At 44.3% G+C, this 18,082-nt stretch overlaps 1 protein-coding gene across 1 annotated transcript in view; it reads left to right on the forward strand.

The window, feature by feature from the left end:
- Window positions 1-17,229, forward strand: part of LOC139395882 (microtubule-associated serine/threonine-protein kinase 1-like) — a 48,025-nt gene extending 30,796 nt beyond the window's left edge. Inside the window, exons 8-18 of the mRNA XM_071143197.1 lie at window positions 224-325; window positions 3,594-3,726; window positions 7,616-7,686; window positions 7,959-8,035; window positions 8,292-8,500; window positions 12,721-12,859; window positions 13,193-13,325; window positions 15,013-15,178; window positions 15,567-15,668; window positions 16,520-16,642; window positions 17,060-17,229. Coding sequence (XP_070999298.1) covers window positions 224-325; window positions 3,594-3,726; window positions 7,616-7,686; window positions 7,959-8,035; window positions 8,292-8,500; window positions 12,721-12,859; window positions 13,193-13,325; window positions 15,013-15,178; window positions 15,567-15,668; window positions 16,520-16,642; window positions 17,060-17,229 — 1,425 coding nt within the window. The remainder of the gene's footprint in view (window positions 1-223; window positions 326-3,593; window positions 3,727-7,615; window positions 7,687-7,958; window positions 8,036-8,291; window positions 8,501-12,720; window positions 12,860-13,192; window positions 13,326-15,012; window positions 15,179-15,566; window positions 15,669-16,519; window positions 16,643-17,059) is intronic.
- Window positions 17,230-18,082: the final 853 nt, after the last annotated feature.

The raw sequence follows: 18,082 nt of genomic DNA on the forward strand, positions 1-18,082 counted from the left end.
GCACACACACGCACCCCTGGTCCTCTTCTGGTCTTCCAAAGTAACTGACATTACATTTTATTGGTGAAGAACCTATTAATTGCTAAGAATTTGTTTATCGCTGTCCCTGGTGCTGAAGCCCTCCCTCTCTCTCTCTCTCTCTCTCTCTCTCTCTCTCTCTCTCTCTCTCTCTCTCTCTCTCTCTCTCTCTCTCTCTCTCTCTCTCTCTCTCTCTCCCTCTCAGGCCTATGAGCGTTCTGAGAGCTCTGAGTTGACCTTCGTCACTGAGCTGGTCAAAAAGCTCTTCATCATCATATCTCGTCCCGCCCGGCTTCTGGAATGTCTGGTGAGCTCTATTACAGGTCTATTACAGGGACGTTGAATGTTCAGGCTGCGGCTCAGACACTCTGGAGACTCTATTCTAGAGCACCTGGTTCAAATGGGTTTCAGAGCAGTTCACTCTCTAAATAGATAATTGAGTTAGAAATATGTGGAATTGTTGCAATAGCTTGTGAGTGGGCAATATATGCTGTACTATCATCACTTAATTGATATGTTGAATTATTTTGTCATATAAAATGATTTAATATTGCGCTAATTCCCCTAATTTGGAAAGTGTGTTAACTACCTTGTACAAGCTTGAATTTTCAACACATTAATTGAGTAGAATTACACATCTTTTCACCTCAGATTGGTGATGTTAATATCAAGATTATACTACATTGATTTTGCTTTAAAAAAAGTTGCTGGCCACAAACAAATCCACGTATTTGACAGTCAAGCTGGCACTGAAATGAAACCCCTGTCAGTTTGTAGGTCTACCTGTGAGGTGATGATTCGTTGAAATGTTCCAGTCAAAAAGGTGTTGTTTCCTTTTCGTATTGGCCATCTACTGTAAACATGACACAACGAGATGAGTTGAGAAATGGCTACTACAGGTTCTCATCTATCGACAGGTATAAGTAGTTTACCCAAGTTAGCTGTGGTTTTATCTTTTAGATGAGGGCAAACGGTACACGTCACCCCGGTTATTGTCCCAGTTCCATTGATCTTTATAGACAATAGTGATGTGATTCATTTGCGCTAGCTTTTGATTACAGTAGAACAAGCCAATCAAAGTGTAGAGTGGCTGCTTGGTAAATGTTGGTGTGTGTGCAGTTTATAAGCAACTTATTTAGCTAAATAGAACTAATCTGAACACAAGTGTGACATATGTATGTGTAGGGAGTAATGTTTATTTTTGGCCTTCAAAATATCACAACATATTTCAGCATATTGATTATGAATTTGGACATTTAAAAACAAATTCATAATCAACAATAGGTAGCAGGAACAGTAACATTTTCAACTTATGTTTTAGGAATGTAAATGATACTTTCCGCATCATTTTTCAACAGGATTCTACTTAATCACCTAAAAACTAATGAATGAACCCCAAAACGTGCTTTGGTTTATTGATTTTGATAATATAGCTATAATCGTGAAACATATGTTTGTTTTGCCTACTATTCCAAATGGCACCCTATTCCCTATATAGTGCACTACTTTTGGACCTGGCCCCCATAGGGCTCTGATCAAAGGTAGTGCACCATGTAGGGAATAGGATGCCATTTGGGACACATACTGTTCATCCCCTTTAATCTGTCTCCCTCTCTCATTTGTCCCTGTAGCTAAATCAACGATACTAGAGGCTAACTTTATGACAGATTGTGCGGTGTATTTAACCAAAACACATCCCTTGTTTTCATAGATATAGGTCAAAGATGTCTTTATAAGAGTCATTACATACACAGCATTATGTTAAATGCCTAAGGATATTTTCCTAACTGTAAAACGTCCACCCACATACACTGCTGCCATGGGCCAACACCTCATTCAATGACAGTTGAAATGAACTCCTCCAACTGTCCAGTTGACATTCAAAGCTATATGTACATAAGTCACTGGAGTGTCCCTGGATTTACACACTCTGATTGATGGCTTCCCCTGCCTGTCAAACGCTTGGTCCCACCTCCTTCTGCTGTTGCGTCTCATCTTCCCGTTGCCAGGGTCACCAGCGGAAGAGGTCGATAGGGTCAGGCTGGATGCTTCTGCTTGTGTCAGTTATATGAGAGAGAGAGTGAGAGGGAAGAGGTAGACAAGGATGGAGGGAGAGAGAAAGTGAAATGGAGGGGGGAGAGAGAAAGCGAGAGAAGTAAAGATGGAGGGAAGGATGGAGGGAGAGACAAAGGAAAATGCAGAGGAGAGAGATGGAGAGAGAGAGGAGAATGAAAGAGGTAGGGAAAGGTGGAGGGAGAGAGGAGAGAGAACGTGAATTGGAGGGGAGAGAGAGGGGGGGGGTTCAGTTCATTTGGCATTCTAGTCACAGTCTCCTCTGATTTGGTGAAATGTCAGAGCCATGGTGGAAGAACATTATCCCACATAGAGGTACATAGAGCAGAGCAGAACGCTCTGCAGAGAGTTTCACTCCCACAGAATCAAGTACAAGACTTATATTAGTCTTATATTGTGTCTCTAATCTATGATCACTCCACTCATCATAGTTGGCAATCCAGGGAACTTTGTAAATTTACTCAAAGAAATATAATCTATTCTATTCCTTCTATTTCTATGGGTTCACTCCTCTCATCTGTATCTTAGTTGGCAAGGCCAGGGAACAGTTGATCATCGGAACACAAACCAGGAAATGACCTTCCCCTCCCAGCCCCAGGTGCTCTGGTTTCTAATAACAGTGTTATATCCCTCCACAAAGGGTGAATGAAAGAGATGCCCAGAGGACAGAATAAAAGGCTATGTTAATCAGCTGTAGGGCTTATTGGAGCAGCAATTCAAAGTTATGACCATGTTAGTACCCAGCAGTTTATTAGCTCCTTATTTCAGCCTGTAGGATTCCCCAGTTAAACTCAAAACAGCACACACAACACCATACACAATGGCAGTCGATGTGGCAGATTTAGTCTGTTATACTCTATATTGTCCCCCCTCTTCTCAATACCACAGACAGTACTGTCTATATTGTCCCCCCTCCTCTCAATAACACAGACAGTACTGTCAATATTGTCCCCCCTCTTCTCAATACCACAGACAGTACTGTCTATATTGTCCCCCCTCCTCTCAATACCACAGACAGTACTGTCAATATTGTCCCCCCTCCTCTCAATACCACAGACAGTACTGTCAATATTGTCCCCCCTCCTCTCAATACCACAGACAGTACTGTCAATATTGCCCCCCCTCCTCTCAATACCACAGACAGTACTGTCAATATTGTCCCTCCCTCTTCTCAATACTGGCGGCAGGGTAGCCTAGTGGTTTGAGCGTTGGACAAGTAAACGAAAGGTTGCTGGATCGAATCTCTGAGCTGACAAGGTAAAAATCTGTCGTTTTGCCCCTGAACAAGGCAGTTAACCCACTGTTCCTAGGCCGTCATTGAAAATAAGAATTTGTTCTTAACTGACTTGCCTAGTTAAATAAAGGTAAAAAAAATATATATATATATTGTCCCCCCTCCCCTTCATGTACAGGAGTTCAATCCAGAAAAGTCAATACTACATCAAGTTTATGTGGCAGACTGGCAGCTTTTGTGTAACTTTGTATTTGGTTCCTCTCTGTAGGAGTTCAACCCAGAGGAGTTCTATCACCTGCTGGAGGCAGCGGAGGACCACGCCAAGGAGGGACACCTGATGAAGACGGACATCCCTCGCTACATCATCAGCCAGCTGGGTCTGACCCGGGACCCTCTGGAGGGTGAGACACACACACATTTAATGAAGATGGATACTCCTTGTTACGTCAGGACACTCTAGAGCCCTCAACTCTGGAACCACTTGGCTTTATTCCTTTCTTCTCCTCCAATCAGGGACTGATTTAGACCTGGGACACCAGGTGGGTGGAATTAATTATCAGGGAGAATGGAAAACCAGCAGGCTCCGGACCTCGTTGGGTAAGAGTTTAATACCCCTAGACTAGAGGGTGAGTAAGGGAGGGGGAGGATGAGAGGGAAGAGAGGAACGGAAAGAGAAATTGAGGGTTGGAACAGACCAGGGACCCTCTGGAGGGTGAGAGAGAAGGATGAGAGGGAGGAGGAGAGAGAGAGGAAGAGATGAATGGAAAGAGACAGATTGAAGGCTGGGACAGACCAGGGACCCTCTGGAGGGTGAGAGAGAAGGATGAGAGGGAGGAGGAGAGAGAAGAGAGGAACAGAAATAGACAGATTCAGATGGCTGGGACAGACCAAGCACCCTCTGGAGGGTGAGAGAGATGTAGGAGAGAGGAGTAGAGGGGAGATTTAATGAAGAAGAGAGTAAGGAAAAGAGAGGAATAAAAAGAGACATGCAGGCAGCTGGGACTGACCTGCGACCGTGTGGAGGTTGGGATGGGGGGGAGACAGTAGACGGAAACAGAAAGAGACAGATTTAGGGCATCATGTACCTGTAGAAGCCAAACAAGAGAAAATGAAAGATTGATGGTTGAGATTTCTCTACCCACATTTTGACAGCCACACTCCCCTCGGGTGTTTATTATAGGTAATTAACTATAAAGCTAGCAGAAATAACCTTAGAAAAAACAATACATTTTGGCATGAGAAAAACAACAGCATCTTGGCATTGTAGCATGTGGGCAGGGATCCACCTGTCAGCTAGCCTGGTCCCAGCTCTTGGCATTGTCACACTGAACCTTGGCAAGACAGCACAAACAGACCTGGGACCAGGCTACATGTAGACATTATTGAGACGCAGAGAAAACTCCCTTTACTGATTATGAAGCCGGTCGCAGCACTGCACTCACTGTCATTAATCTACAGCAGCCCCCAAACTCCTTCTCTGACTCCTTCAATTCCGTCCAGCTCCACTTCTCACAGTGGCAAATCCATCACAAGCTGTTCATTAAACTACTCAATGTAAATGGGTTAGAAAGACTATTCAGAATCCGACTGGCTCCTCTTTGTCAGCTACCTTCAGTCTGGTTGAAGAAATATGAGTTTGGGTTTTAGTGGGTTGTCACAATGTGACACTTTTTACAAACCACCTCTTGGTTTAGCACCTTTCTGTTTTTCACCCACACAAATATTCACAGCTTCATCTCTCTTTCTCTCTCTCACACACTCTCGTCTTCCCTCCCTCTCTTGGTTCTCCAAACACAACCATTTCGTTTTTAGAAATGTTGTTACCAAGGTGACAAGAAGATATATTATTTTCACATCACTTTATGTGACATCTAATTCAAATTAACGAGATGCTTACTTAAAGGTGCAATGCAGCCGTTTTTATCTCAATATCAAATAATTTCTGGTGACAGAAAGTACCTTACTGTGATTGTTTTCAATTAAAATTATTTAAAAAATAATTCTTCTTCGCAAAGAGCACCGTCTGGAAGTGGTCTGAGTGGGGAGGGGAAAACTGAAAATGAGCTGTTATTGGTCTATTAACTCATTTACCGGCTCCATCCTACCAAAACAGTCAGTTATTTCAGGCGGTCGTTTCAAACAGCTCTAACACTAACTTTTTCTCCAACGTCATAGTGTGGAAATATATATAGTGCTTTGGAAAGTATTCAGACCCCTTGACTTTTTCCACATTTTGTTATGTTACAGTCTTATTCTAAAATTGATTAAATAGTTTTTTCCCCTTTTGCAATTATTTTAGCACAGCTGAAAACTGTTGTGCTGATTAAGGAAGCAATAAAACTGGCCTTCTTTAGACTAGTTGAGTAGCTGGAGCATCAGCATTTGCTCAAAATGACCAGAAACAAAGTCTATCTTCTGAAACTCGTCAGTCTATTCTTGTTCTGAGAAATGAAGGCTATTCCATGCGAGAAATTGCCAAGAAACTGAAGATCTATGTAGATATTCCATTTAAAAATCTGCAATTTCCAGCTACAACAGTCAATTACATAATTAAAAATGTCTACACTGTATTTCTGATCAATTTGATGTTATTTTAATGGACAAAAAAATTGCTTTTCTTTCAAAAACAAGGACATATCTAAGTGACCCCAAACTTTTGAACGGTAGTGTACATACTGTAAGTATTCAGACCCTTTACTCAGTGCTTTGTTGAAGCACCTTTGGCAGTGATTACAGCCTCGAGTCTTCTTAGGTATAACGCTACAAGCTTGGCAAACCTCTATTTGAGGAGCTTATCCCATTCTTCTCTGCAGATCCTCTCAAGCTCTGTCAGGTTGGATGGGGAGCATTGCTGCACAGCTATTTTCAGGTCTCTCCAGAGATTTTCTGGCTGGGCCACTCATCAAGGACATTCAGAGACCTTCGCCCCAGTCTGAGGTCCTGAGCACTCTGGAGCAGGTTTTCATCAAGGATCTCTCTGTACTTTGCTCTGTTCATCTTTGCCTCGATCCTGACTAGTCTCCCAGTCCCTGCCGCTAAAAAAAAATCCCCACAGCATGATGCTGCCACCACCATGCTTCACTGTAGGGATGGTGCCAGGTTTCCCTGCCAAGTTTCCCTACAGTTCAATCTTGGTTTCATCACACCAGAGAATCTTGTTTCTCATGGTTTGAGTCCTTTAGGTGCCTTTTGGCAAATTCCAAGCGGGCTGTTATGTGCCATTTACTGAGTAGTGGCTTCCATCTGGCCACTCTACAATAAAGGCCTGATTGGTGGAGTGCTGCAGAGATGCAGAGATGGTTGTCCTTCTGGAAGGTTCTCTCATCTCCACAGAGGAATTCTGGAGCTCTTTCAGAGTGACCATTGGGTTCTTGGTCACCTCTCTGACCAAGGCCCTTCTCCCCTGATTGCTCAGTTTGGTCAGGCGGACAGTTTCAGGAAGAGTCTTGGTGCTTCCAAACCTTTTCCATTTAAGAATGATGGAGGCCACTGGGTTTTTGGGGACACTCAATGCTGCAGACATTTTTTGGTACCCTTTCCCAGATCTGTGCCTTAACACAATCCTGTCTCGGAGCTCTATGAACAATTCCTTTGACCTCATGGCTTGTTTTTTGCTCTGACATGCTGTGAGACCTTATATAGACAGGTGTGTGCTTTTCCAAATCATGTCCAATCAATTGAATTTACCACAGGTGGACTCCAATCAAGTTGTAAAAATATCTCAAGGATGATGAACAGAATGCACCTGAGCTCAATTTTGAGTCTCATAGCAAAGGGTCTGAATACTTATGTAAAGAAGGTATTTCTGTTTTTTGTTTTTATTACATTTGCAAAAATGTCTAAAAACCTGTTTTCGCTTTGTCATTATGGGGTATTGTGTGTATATCGATGAAGGAAAACATTTATTTAATCCATTTTAGAATAAGGCTGTAACGTAACAAAATGTGGAAAAAGTCAAAGGGTCTGAATACTTTCCAAAGGCAATGTATATATAAAACATGGAAATCCCGTATTTGACTGCACTGGGCCTTTAACACATTTTCATTTATTTGTTCAGCACTCTCCCCCTTATCCAGAGTGACTCACATGTCAAAGTGATTTTGTTATTGTAGCGAAAAACCCAAACAACCCTCTTTAAAGTGAATTGCCATTGCATTGCTCAGGCTGTAACACAACGAAATGTGGAATAAGTCACATTCTGAAGGCACTGTATGTATACACAATGCTATTGATCTGCAACAGTACACACCAGATACTGTATTGAGTGTTAAATCATGTGTTTTTGTCCAGACATTGTGAGCATGGACAACTACTATGACAGTGAAGGTCCCCACACCCCAGAGCCAGACGATTCTGCAGAGGTGAGGACCCTCCATATCTAATGATAAATACACTCACAGACAACCAGATCAGAGGTGAGGACCCTCCATCTCTAATGAGAAATACACTCACAGACACACCAGATCAGAGGTGAGGACCCTCCATCTCTAATGATAAATACACTCACAGACACACCAGATCAGAGGTGAGGAGCCTCCATTTCTAATGAGAAATACACTCACAGACACACCAGATCTCTCTTCAAATAGTATCTAGCTTCAGTTGGACTGAGCTTGCCTGCTTGTTTATGTAGGGGAAGATGAAAGCCATGAAGCCGCCAAGTGAAGAAGACTTTCAAACCATCAAGCTGATCAGCAACGGAGCATATGGGTGAGTAGAGTCTGGTCAAAGCAATATGAATGACTATACATTTCATGTACATCACAAAGTCCTCACATTCATTCAAAGACATGAGGCTCCAGGTAGATTTCTCTGACCATCTAATTTTACCACAACCATACCCTTGGCTTCTTGCACCTCTACCCTTTACCCATCTCCCTCCTCCCCCTCTCTCCCCTCCTCCCTCCTTGTCCACTCCCCTCTCTCCCCTCCCTCCTTCTTCCCTCCTCCTTCCCTCCCCCGTCAGTGCGGTGTACCTGGTACGTCACAGGGAGACCCGTCAGCGTTTTGCCATGAAGAAGATCAACAAGCAGAACCTGATCCTGAGGAACCAGATCCAGCAGGCCTTCGTAGAGAGAGACATCCTGACCTTCGCTGAGAACCCCTTCGTGGTCTCCATGTTCTGCTCCTTCGAGACTCGCAGGCACCTCTGCATGGTCATGGAGTATGTTGAAGGTCAGTGGGTTTCTGAGGAAACTGTACTACTTTAATGGAATTACAATAAAGGCTTCATAGGGTGTCCCAAGAAACTTCGCATATCTTACACCTTGCTCTTTCAAAGTTCTCTCCGTTCTGATCTTGTTCACTTCCTTTGAGGTGAGAGAGTTTCTCAGAAAACCCGGTTGGATTTCATCCTCATTCTGGAAAGTAGTACTCTCCTTTCTGCCCTTGTTCATTTGCCATTCGTGGTATCTGATAGGACTGGCCAGGTGAAAGCACTGTGGTGGAAACCAGCGGGGAGGGTGGCTCATAATAATGGATGGAGTGATGTAAATGGAATGGTATCAAACACATGGAAAACCACATGTTTGATGTGTGTGATACCATTCCATTCCAAACATTACTATGAGCCCGTCCTCCTCATTTAAAGTGCCACCAGACAAATCAAATCAACTCTTATTTGTCACGTGCGCCGAATACAACAGATGTAGACCTTACAGTGAAATTCTAACTTACAGGCTCTAACCAACAGTGCGATTTTTAAGTAAAAAATTGCTATTAAGTGAACAATAGAAAAGTAAAGAAATAAAAACAACAGTGAAAAGACAGTGAAAAATAACAGTAGCGAGGCTATATACAGTAGTGAGGCTACATACAGGCACCAGTTAGTCGGGCTGATTGAGGTAGTATGTACATGTAGGTATAGTTAAAGTGACTATCAATATATGATAAACAGAGAGTAGCAGTAGCGTAAAAGAAGGGTTGGCGGGTGGTGGGTGGCGGGACACAATGCAGATAGTCTGGGTAGCCAATGTGCGCAGAAACCGGTTAGCCAGGCTAATTGAGGTAGTGTGTACATGAATGTATAGTTAAAGGGACTATGCATATATGAATAACAGAGCAGCAGCGTAAAAGAAGGGTTGGGGTGGGGGCGGGACAATGCAAATAGTCCGGGTAGCCATTTGATTACCTGTTCAGGAGTCTTATGGCTTGGGGGTAAAAGCTGTTGAGAAGCCTTTTGGTCCTAGACTTGGCGCTCCGGTACCGCTTGCCATGCGGTAGTAGAGAGAACATTCTATGACTGGGGTGGCTGTGGTCTATGACCATTTTTTTGGCCTTCCTCTGACACCGCCTGGTGTAGAGGTCCTGGATGGCAGGCAGCTTAGCCCCAGTGATGTACTGGGCCGTACGCACTACCCTTTGTAGTGCCTTGCGGTCGGAGGCCGAGCAGTTGCCATACCAGGCAGTGATGCAACCAGTCAGGATGCTCTCGATGTTGCAGCTGTAGAACCTTTTGAGGATCTGAGGACCCATGCCAAATCTTTTTAGTTTCCTGAGGGAGAATAGGCTTTGTCGTGCCCTCTTCACGACTGTATTGGTGTGTTTGGACTATTCTAGTTTGTTGGTGATGTGTACACCAAGGAACTTGAAGCTCTCAACCTGCTCGACTGCAGCCCCGTCGATGAGAATGGGGGGCGTGTTCGGTACTCCTTTTCCTGTAGTCCACAATCATCTCCTTTGTCTTGATTATGTTGAGGGATAGGTTGTTCTTTTGGCACCATCCGGCCAGGTCTCTGACCTCCTCCTTATAGGATGTCTCGTTGTTGTCGGTGATCAGGCCTACCACTGTTGTGTTGTCTGCAAACTTAATGATGGTGTTGGAGTCGTGCCTTGCCACACAGTCGTGGGTGAACAGGGAGCACAGGAGGCGACTGAGCACGCACCCCTGAGGGGCTCCAGTGTTGAGGATCAGCGTGGTGGATGTGTTGCTACCTACCCACACCACCTGGGGGCGGCCTGTCAGGAAGTCCAGGATCTAGTTGCAGAGGGAGGTGTTTAGTCCCAGGATCCTTAGCTTAGTGATTAGCTTTGAGGGTGCTATGTTGTTGAACGCTGAGCTGAAGTCAATGAATAGCATTCTCACATAGGTGTTCCTTTTGTCCAGGTGGGAATGGGCAGTGTGGAGTGCAATAGAGACTGCATCATCTGTGGATCTGTTTGGGCGGTATGCAAATTGGAGTGGGTCTAGGGTTTCTGGGATAATGGTGTTAATGTGAGCCATGACCAGCCTTTCAAAGCACTTCATGGTTACAGACGTGAGTGCTACGGGTCTGTAGTCATTTAGGCAGGTTGCCTTTGTGTTCTTGGTCTGCTTGAAACATGTTGGTATTTGTTGGAGGAAATTATAGTTGAAATGATTAATTATGTATACATTTAAATTAGAACCATTTATTTTAATACTATTATGTTATGGTATGAAATGTATGGGTTCTTGGTTAAACTAGGACTGAAAATGTAAGTAAAACGAATTAATTGTCTGTACCTTGCGGGTTTAAGGGAGAGGGATGGCATATCTCTTTAGACAGATAAAAACGTTTGTTTTATGATCCATTAGTGAAGAAGAGTATATATTTTTAGACAGATTGGAATGTTTGTTTTATGAGGGGAGTAGAAGACAATCTCCAGACCTGAAGACACTGCGCTATTGTGTGGATCGGAGAGAGTGTGAGAAACTGATGACGTCACTTTTATCTTCTCTCTTTAAAATGTAATGTTCTTTGTATTTTGGATGAGTACTCTCTTGAATTAAACACTGTTACCTGACTTTTAAGACTGGTCTCGATCTATTTAATGCATAAATGATAAACTTATAACTTATTAAAAATAGAGAGAGTGTGAATTTGGTTTTGGCTACAAAACATATAGGAATTTAGAATTCCTCTAACAGTATTACAGACTCAATCAGGGACATGTCAGTGAAGACACCTGCCAGTTGGTCAGCACATGCCAGGAGAACACGTCCTGGTAATCCATCTGGCCCGCGGCCTTGTGAATGTTGACCTGTTTAAATGTCTTACTCACGTCGTTTACGGAGAGCGTGATCACACAGTCGTCTGGAACAGCTTATGCTCTCATGCATGCCTCAGTGTTGCTTGCCTCAAAGCGAGCATAGAAGTGATTTAGCTCGACTGGCAGGCTCGTGTCACTGGGCAGCTCGCGGCTGTGCTTCCCTTTGTAGTCTGTAATAGTTTGCAAGCCCTGCCACATAAGACGAGCGTCAGAGCCGGTAAAGTACGATTCAATCTTAGCCCTATATCAGCACTTTGCCTGTTTGAGGGTTTGTCGGAGGGCATAGCAGGATTTCTTAAAAGCTTCCGAGGTAGAGTCCAGCACCTTGAATGCGGCAGCTCTACCCTTTAGCTCAGTTCGAATGTTGCCTGTAATCCATGGCTTCTGGTTGGGACTGTGTCTAACTAACACCACTGGTGGAAACTTAAAAACATCTATCCTATCTATATAGGGGATTGACCGAGGGCCAGAGATTCAAATAACTGTCAAGTTGTTATTTTACCATAGTCAATTCAGTTGTAGAAAGTAAAACGGGGTCACTTCCCACAGCAGCCCTAGCCAAACCATCTTCCTTAATGCGTGTTAGGTGCTCGAGGGCAACTCAACATACTCAACCCAACTATATAGCAGAAAGCAGATTGCTTTTCTCCTGATTGTTAGTGTTCAGAGTCAGCCTACAGACACAGCCAGGCATGAAGAGTAGTGTGTGAGTCAGATGGGACTCTGCCAAACATAGGTTTACCAGGCCAAGGAGAAGGGGAGAAACAACCCGAGAGAAACGACGACAGATAGGGCCGACCAACACTGTGAAATCCTTTAACCCCTTCAGACTGGCTCTCAGGCTGTGCCCCATTCTCTTCCCAAAGGGTACAGAAGTGCGCACTTGCACATTGCCCGTCGTAAATTGAACAGCGTTGTTGTGGTATAAGCTCTGTCTGTAGGTCAATGAAGTCCCCACCATTGTTTGAATCCATGACAGAAAGTGTGTACAAGTCCATTCTTTAGGAGCAGGGTAGAGAACCGAGGCATAATCCATGTCTAACCAACCATGTTGTGTTCCTATAGGGGGAGACTGTGTCTAACCAACCATGTTGTGTTCCTATAGGGGGAGACCGTGTCTAACCAACCATGTTGTGTTCCTATAGGGGGAGACTGTGTCTAACCAACCATGTTGTGTTCCTAAAGGGGGAGACTGTGCATAACCAACCATGTTGTGTTCCTATAGGGGGAGACTGTGTCTAACCAACCATGTTGTGTTCCTATAGGGGGAGACCGTGTCTAACCAACCATGTTGTGTTCCTATAGGGGGAGACTGTGTCTAACCAACCATGTTGTGTTCCTAAAGGGGGAGACTGTGCATAACCAACCATGTTGTGTTCCTATAGGGGGAGACTGTGCCACTCTGCTAAAGAACATCGGGGCGCTGCCCGTGGAACTCACCAAAATGTACTTTGCAGAGACCGTGCTGGCACTGGAGTACCTACACAACTATGGCATCGTGCACCGAGACCTCAAGCCTGACAAGTGAGTGGGTTGCACTGCCACCCTGACAATCCCCTGGTGGATTGGAGGTTTTAAGTTGCTTTCACACTATACAATATTCACCATAAATGTAATTTCTTAGGACCATTTGGGACATCCTCTAACAATATTAAGCCAAATTGTGTGTATGGGGAAAGGTTCTAGGAATACAGGCTCCTATAACTCCTACAGGCTCCTATTGGTCATACATACCAGTGGAGGCTGGTGGGAGGAGCTATAGGAGGACGGGCTCATTGTAATGGAATAATGGCTGTTCCTGGGGTTTGCTTTGCAGTTGATATCTAACAACCCATGTGTTGTTCCTGTTTCCACCAGTCTTCTGATCACCTCTATGGGCCACATCAAGCTGACCGACTTTGGCCTGTCTAAGATGGGTCTGATGAGCCTCACCACCAACCTGTACGAGGGACACATCGAGAAGGACGCACGCGAGTTCCTGGACAAACAGGTAGATCGATTGATTGGTCAGTAAATCAATCAGTCAGTTAGTCAGTCGGCCAGTCATGATCAGTCAGTCACTCAGCTAATCAAACAAACAATTAATCATATTGTGAGAGGTAGTATACAGCCAACTTCTCAATGAAGAGCCAATCACATACAGTATGTTAGAAACTCTGTAGATAGCCTACAGTCATGACAGTTGCGTGAGTGAGTTGAATTCAGGATCCCTTGACTTGCCTCGTGCGTCAAAGGATTGAGAATCTCAAAATAACCTTGCAAAAACGCATAATTTGCCAAGCAAGAGGAATACACAGTCACTAATAATGTTTACCATACAGACTGAATCATCATCATTTCTCTAAATAAATCTAATTCTGGTCCCTATTTATTTTGCAATTACAGTTTATTGTTTACGCAGGTTTTGAATTTAACTCCCCATATTAATAAATTATGCTGTTAGGCCAGCAGCAATACAGTGTCTTCTCCAGCGGTAGGGCATCTAGCCTGGTTAAACCAGACTGAATGCTGTGTTGTTTCACATAGAGGTAGAAAGAGGACTCTAGATGGATATAACCTGCTTTAGCATGGACATTGCATGGACACTTGATGTATTTGATACCATTCCACCTATTCTGTTCCAGTCATTACCACAAGCCTGTCCTCCCCAATTAAGGTGCCACCAACCTCCTGTGCTCTACAGCGTATCAGCGTGCACCCAAGATATTTCCGTTGTTGATGATGCTTGTTGTGCATTACTGTTGAACCAAAAGATGACATGTAACAAAGATGAAATTAAATGGAAACAATTAAATATGTGTATTAAATAAAATAATAATGTATGTTGATGCTATTACTATGCACAATATCTAATTATGTTGCAATATGATAACAATAGCCTAATATATTAAACTATTGTCTTTTAACAGTAAAAAATGTTTTCATTCTTATCACCCTAGTAATTATGACACACCCACTCACTATTGTCATTGGTTGCACTAATTGCAGTGTTTGTTTACATAACCTGGTTCAAGCATTCATGACATGACCATGAAGAAGGCACAGTGATGCTGAAACGTTGGTGGTTTACCCAATAAATTACTGGGAGCTTGTATGTAGTGTGTGCAAATCTCTTTATTACATTTGTTCAGCCTACAGTTGCTCTCCGTTAGTCAGTGGCTCTACCAACTTGTTTGGGGTGTACACCAGCTCATGCTTTTTAATGGGTTCTAATGAACACACATCATCTGCACATGAAATAGATGAAGATCCTTTCCCGTTGTGGTCTGTGTAGACTCTTGATTAGAGGGCATTGGTTATTCACTTAGCTATAATGAACTAGGCCCCTGCTGTCTCAACAGTGTACAGCAACAGTACCAATTAGAATTAGAATTCTGATTATCAGCATTATACAATCTGGGTCCTTGATTAGTGATTACTGTACAGTACTTCTGTCAGAGACAGATGGAAGAATATTCAAGCTCTTGGGCTTGCAGTTTGCTAAGCAGGCCAGACCTGGGTCCAAATAGTATTTGTTGTTGTCTTTCATTTTTATTGAGCCTGTCTGGAGTGCCAAATGGGCAGGTGTTGCACTTTTGGGACTACTCCATTGCATCTGGTACATGTAGTTGAGAGGAAAATAGAGGCAAGGAGCGTGATCGAGACTTCTGATTGGTGGATCTCTCTCCCTGTCCCAGGTGTGTGGCACCCCAGAGTACATAGCCCCTGAGGTGATCCTAAGACAGGGCTACGGGAAGCCGGTGGACTGGTGGGCCATGGGCATCATCCTCTATGAGTTCTTAGTGGGCTGTGTGCCCTTCTTTGGAGACACGCCTGAGGAGCTCTTTGGACAGGTCATCACAGGTGAGTCTGCCATCAATCAATCAGTCAAAAGCTCTTTGGACAGGTCATTACAGGTGATTGAGACATGAGGGCTGGCCTTTCCTCTGTGTTTGCACCTGTTGTCTTTTTGAATCCCCCCCAGTGCCTCTTGTTCTGTATGTCAAGGGTTTTCAAAGCTCTCCTCGGGGACCCCCAGACAATTCACAAGTTGAATCAGGTGTGCTAGCTCTGGAATTGATCAAATGAACGGCTGGGGGTCCCCGAGGAGAGGTTTAAAAACCACTGCTGTAGGTGACTGTTGACTCCAAGGCCTCTGTCTGTGTACTAACTTGTACCTGACTCAATGTTGGTCCGGTTCCAAATCCTTGCTGTTCATTCTCTCTGTAACTGGCTCTGTTGTCTCTCTCAGATGACATAGTGTGGCCTGATGGAGATGAGGTCCTGCCTGCTGATGCCCAGGGACTGATATCAACCCTGCTACAGACCAATCCACTGATGAGGTTGGGTACAGGTACTACAACAGGGCTTCTCAAACTTGTTCTGCACACGACGAAAGGCCCTTAGTTGACACTAAAAGTTTAGCTTGTATTCTATACCCATTTAAAGATTTTCTCAGGGGACCTAATTTCAACTTGGTCCATCCCGACACCTAGTTTCTGAACCAATGTGCTAGAATTTAAGAATGTTCCTCCTGTTTCTGCTGTAGTCTACTGTCATAATCTTACCAAACACAACCTTGTTTGTCAAGGCAATGCATTGTTGAACACAGATTTTACTAGGATGTGCCACCGCTGGCTGTAGCCGGGAGTCCCATAGGACTGCACACAATTGGCCCAGCGTCGTCCAGGTTAGGGGAGGGTTTGGCTAGGGGTGCTTTACTTGGCTCATCGTGCTGTAGCACCTCCTTGTGGCAGGCCGGATGCCTGCAGGCTGACCCTGGTCGCCAGTTGAACGGTGTTTCCTCCGACACATTGGTGCGGCTGGCTTCCGGGTTAAGCTGGCTGGTGTTAAGGAGCGCGGTTAGGCAGGTCATGTTTCGGAGGACACATGACTCCACCTTCAACTCTTCCGAGTCCATTGGGGAGTTGCAGCGATGAGACAAGATTGAAAAGGGGGATACATTTTTTGGGGAAATTATAATAACAACAGTCTGGCACACAGCAGGCTACTCTCCCTAGGTCTCTGATATGAGTCAGAAAATATTCCTGCTTACTGTGTGTAATGAATCATGCCATAATTATTCACATTTTAACCTTTGTTTATGTTTTACTCCAACTACCATGGCCCAGAGCCATATGCTCTTCCGAGGCCTACATTCTTAGAGCTGATCTTGTTGTTGGTATTATTCCTCTGTGCCCCCAGGGGGAGCGTTTGAGGTGAAGCAGCACTCGTTCTTCTCTGACCTGGACTGGAACAGTCTACTGAGACAGAAGGCAGAGTTCATACCTCACCTGGAGTCAGAAGAGGACACCAGCTACTTCGACAGTGAGTGCCGTTACCTGTGTATTTAATGCCAATACAGCACACTGGCTGCATTTACACAGGCAGCCCAATTCTGATACTTTGCCCAATTGGCCAAAAACTTATCTGATTGATCAAAATACATATAATTGGAAAAAGATCAGAATTGGGCTCCATGTGTAAAGCAAATGAGTCCTTGATCTTTGATACGGGTTATCTCATGGTAAAACTCAGCCAAGCCAGAGAGTGGTTCTCCCAAAGCGTTGCAGCGACTTTGAAAAGTATAAGCAGAGGAGAGAGAACAACAAGGCTAGGGACGTTCAATTATTTATGAAAACTAAGACTCTCTCTCGCGCTCTCTCTTTCTCGCTCTTTCTCGCCATCTCTCTCTCTCTCTCTGTCTCTCTCTGTTTCCCTCTCTCTTCTTCTGTCCTCCCTCAGCCCGTTCAGATCGTTATCACCACATCAATGCGTACGATGAGGATGACACCAACGATGATGATGAGCCTGTTGAGATCAGACAGTTCTCCTCCTGCTCCCCTCGCTTCAGCAAGGTACACAGACACACACACACACACACACTCACACACACACTTATGGTTGGGGAGTAACTGATTACATTACAAAACACTAACAGATTAAAGATACTTTTGACAAACCAGTACTATTACTTCTTGGATTACTTTTAAAGTAGTTCGGCTTCCCTTGAGCAAGTTAGAGTTAAGTTCAAGGGCCAGCAACCAATTTCTCACCTTGTCGGCTCTTCGAACCAGTGATCTTTCAGTTACCGGCCAAACACTCTAACCGTTAGGCTACCTCCCACTCTAGGTAACTAGTAACTGTAGCGGCTTACATTTAAAAAGGAACCTACCCAACCCTGCACACACACACGTGCCACACACACTCCTCTGGCTGCCCTCGCTTCAGCAAGGTCATTTTCTCTCTTCATCTCCCCTTACTTAACAGTGTCTTCTAGCTATCCCATCTCATTTTTCATCCTGGCTCTCTCTCTCTCTCCCTCACTCTCTCTTTATCCCTCCTCTTTTTGTCCACCTCATAGTTTGAATCCCTATTATCCTGTCATTCTGTCATTACACCATCTTTCCTTCTATATTATCTCTCTCTCTGCTGCCCTCCTTTTGTCCTTCACCTGTCCCTTCCTCCTCCTCTCTGTTCTCCTGTATGGGTGGGGACTAATGAAGGGTCTCTTGTGGGAATGAGTAGGGCTGTGTGTGTATGTGTGTGTGTGAAGGGTCTCTTGTATAAATGGAGAGGGCTAAGGGCTCTATTACAGTAGCAGTACATTGGTGGAGAGACCTGATTAGAGTCTAGAACACTGCCTGCTGGTCTCAAAGCATACACACGGACCCATGTACACAAACACACACACACACACACACACACACACACACACACACACACACACACACACAGAGAGAGCACTTGGTACGGCAACTGCAAGGC

The sequence above is a fragment of the Oncorhynchus clarkii genome, unplaced genomic scaffold, assembly GCF_045791955.1.
Source record: "Oncorhynchus clarkii lewisi isolate Uvic-CL-2024 unplaced genomic scaffold, UVic_Ocla_1.0 unplaced_contig_5719_pilon_pilon, whole genome shotgun sequence".
Taxonomy (NCBI): Eukaryota; Metazoa; Chordata; class Actinopteri; order Salmoniformes; family Salmonidae; genus Oncorhynchus; species Oncorhynchus clarkii.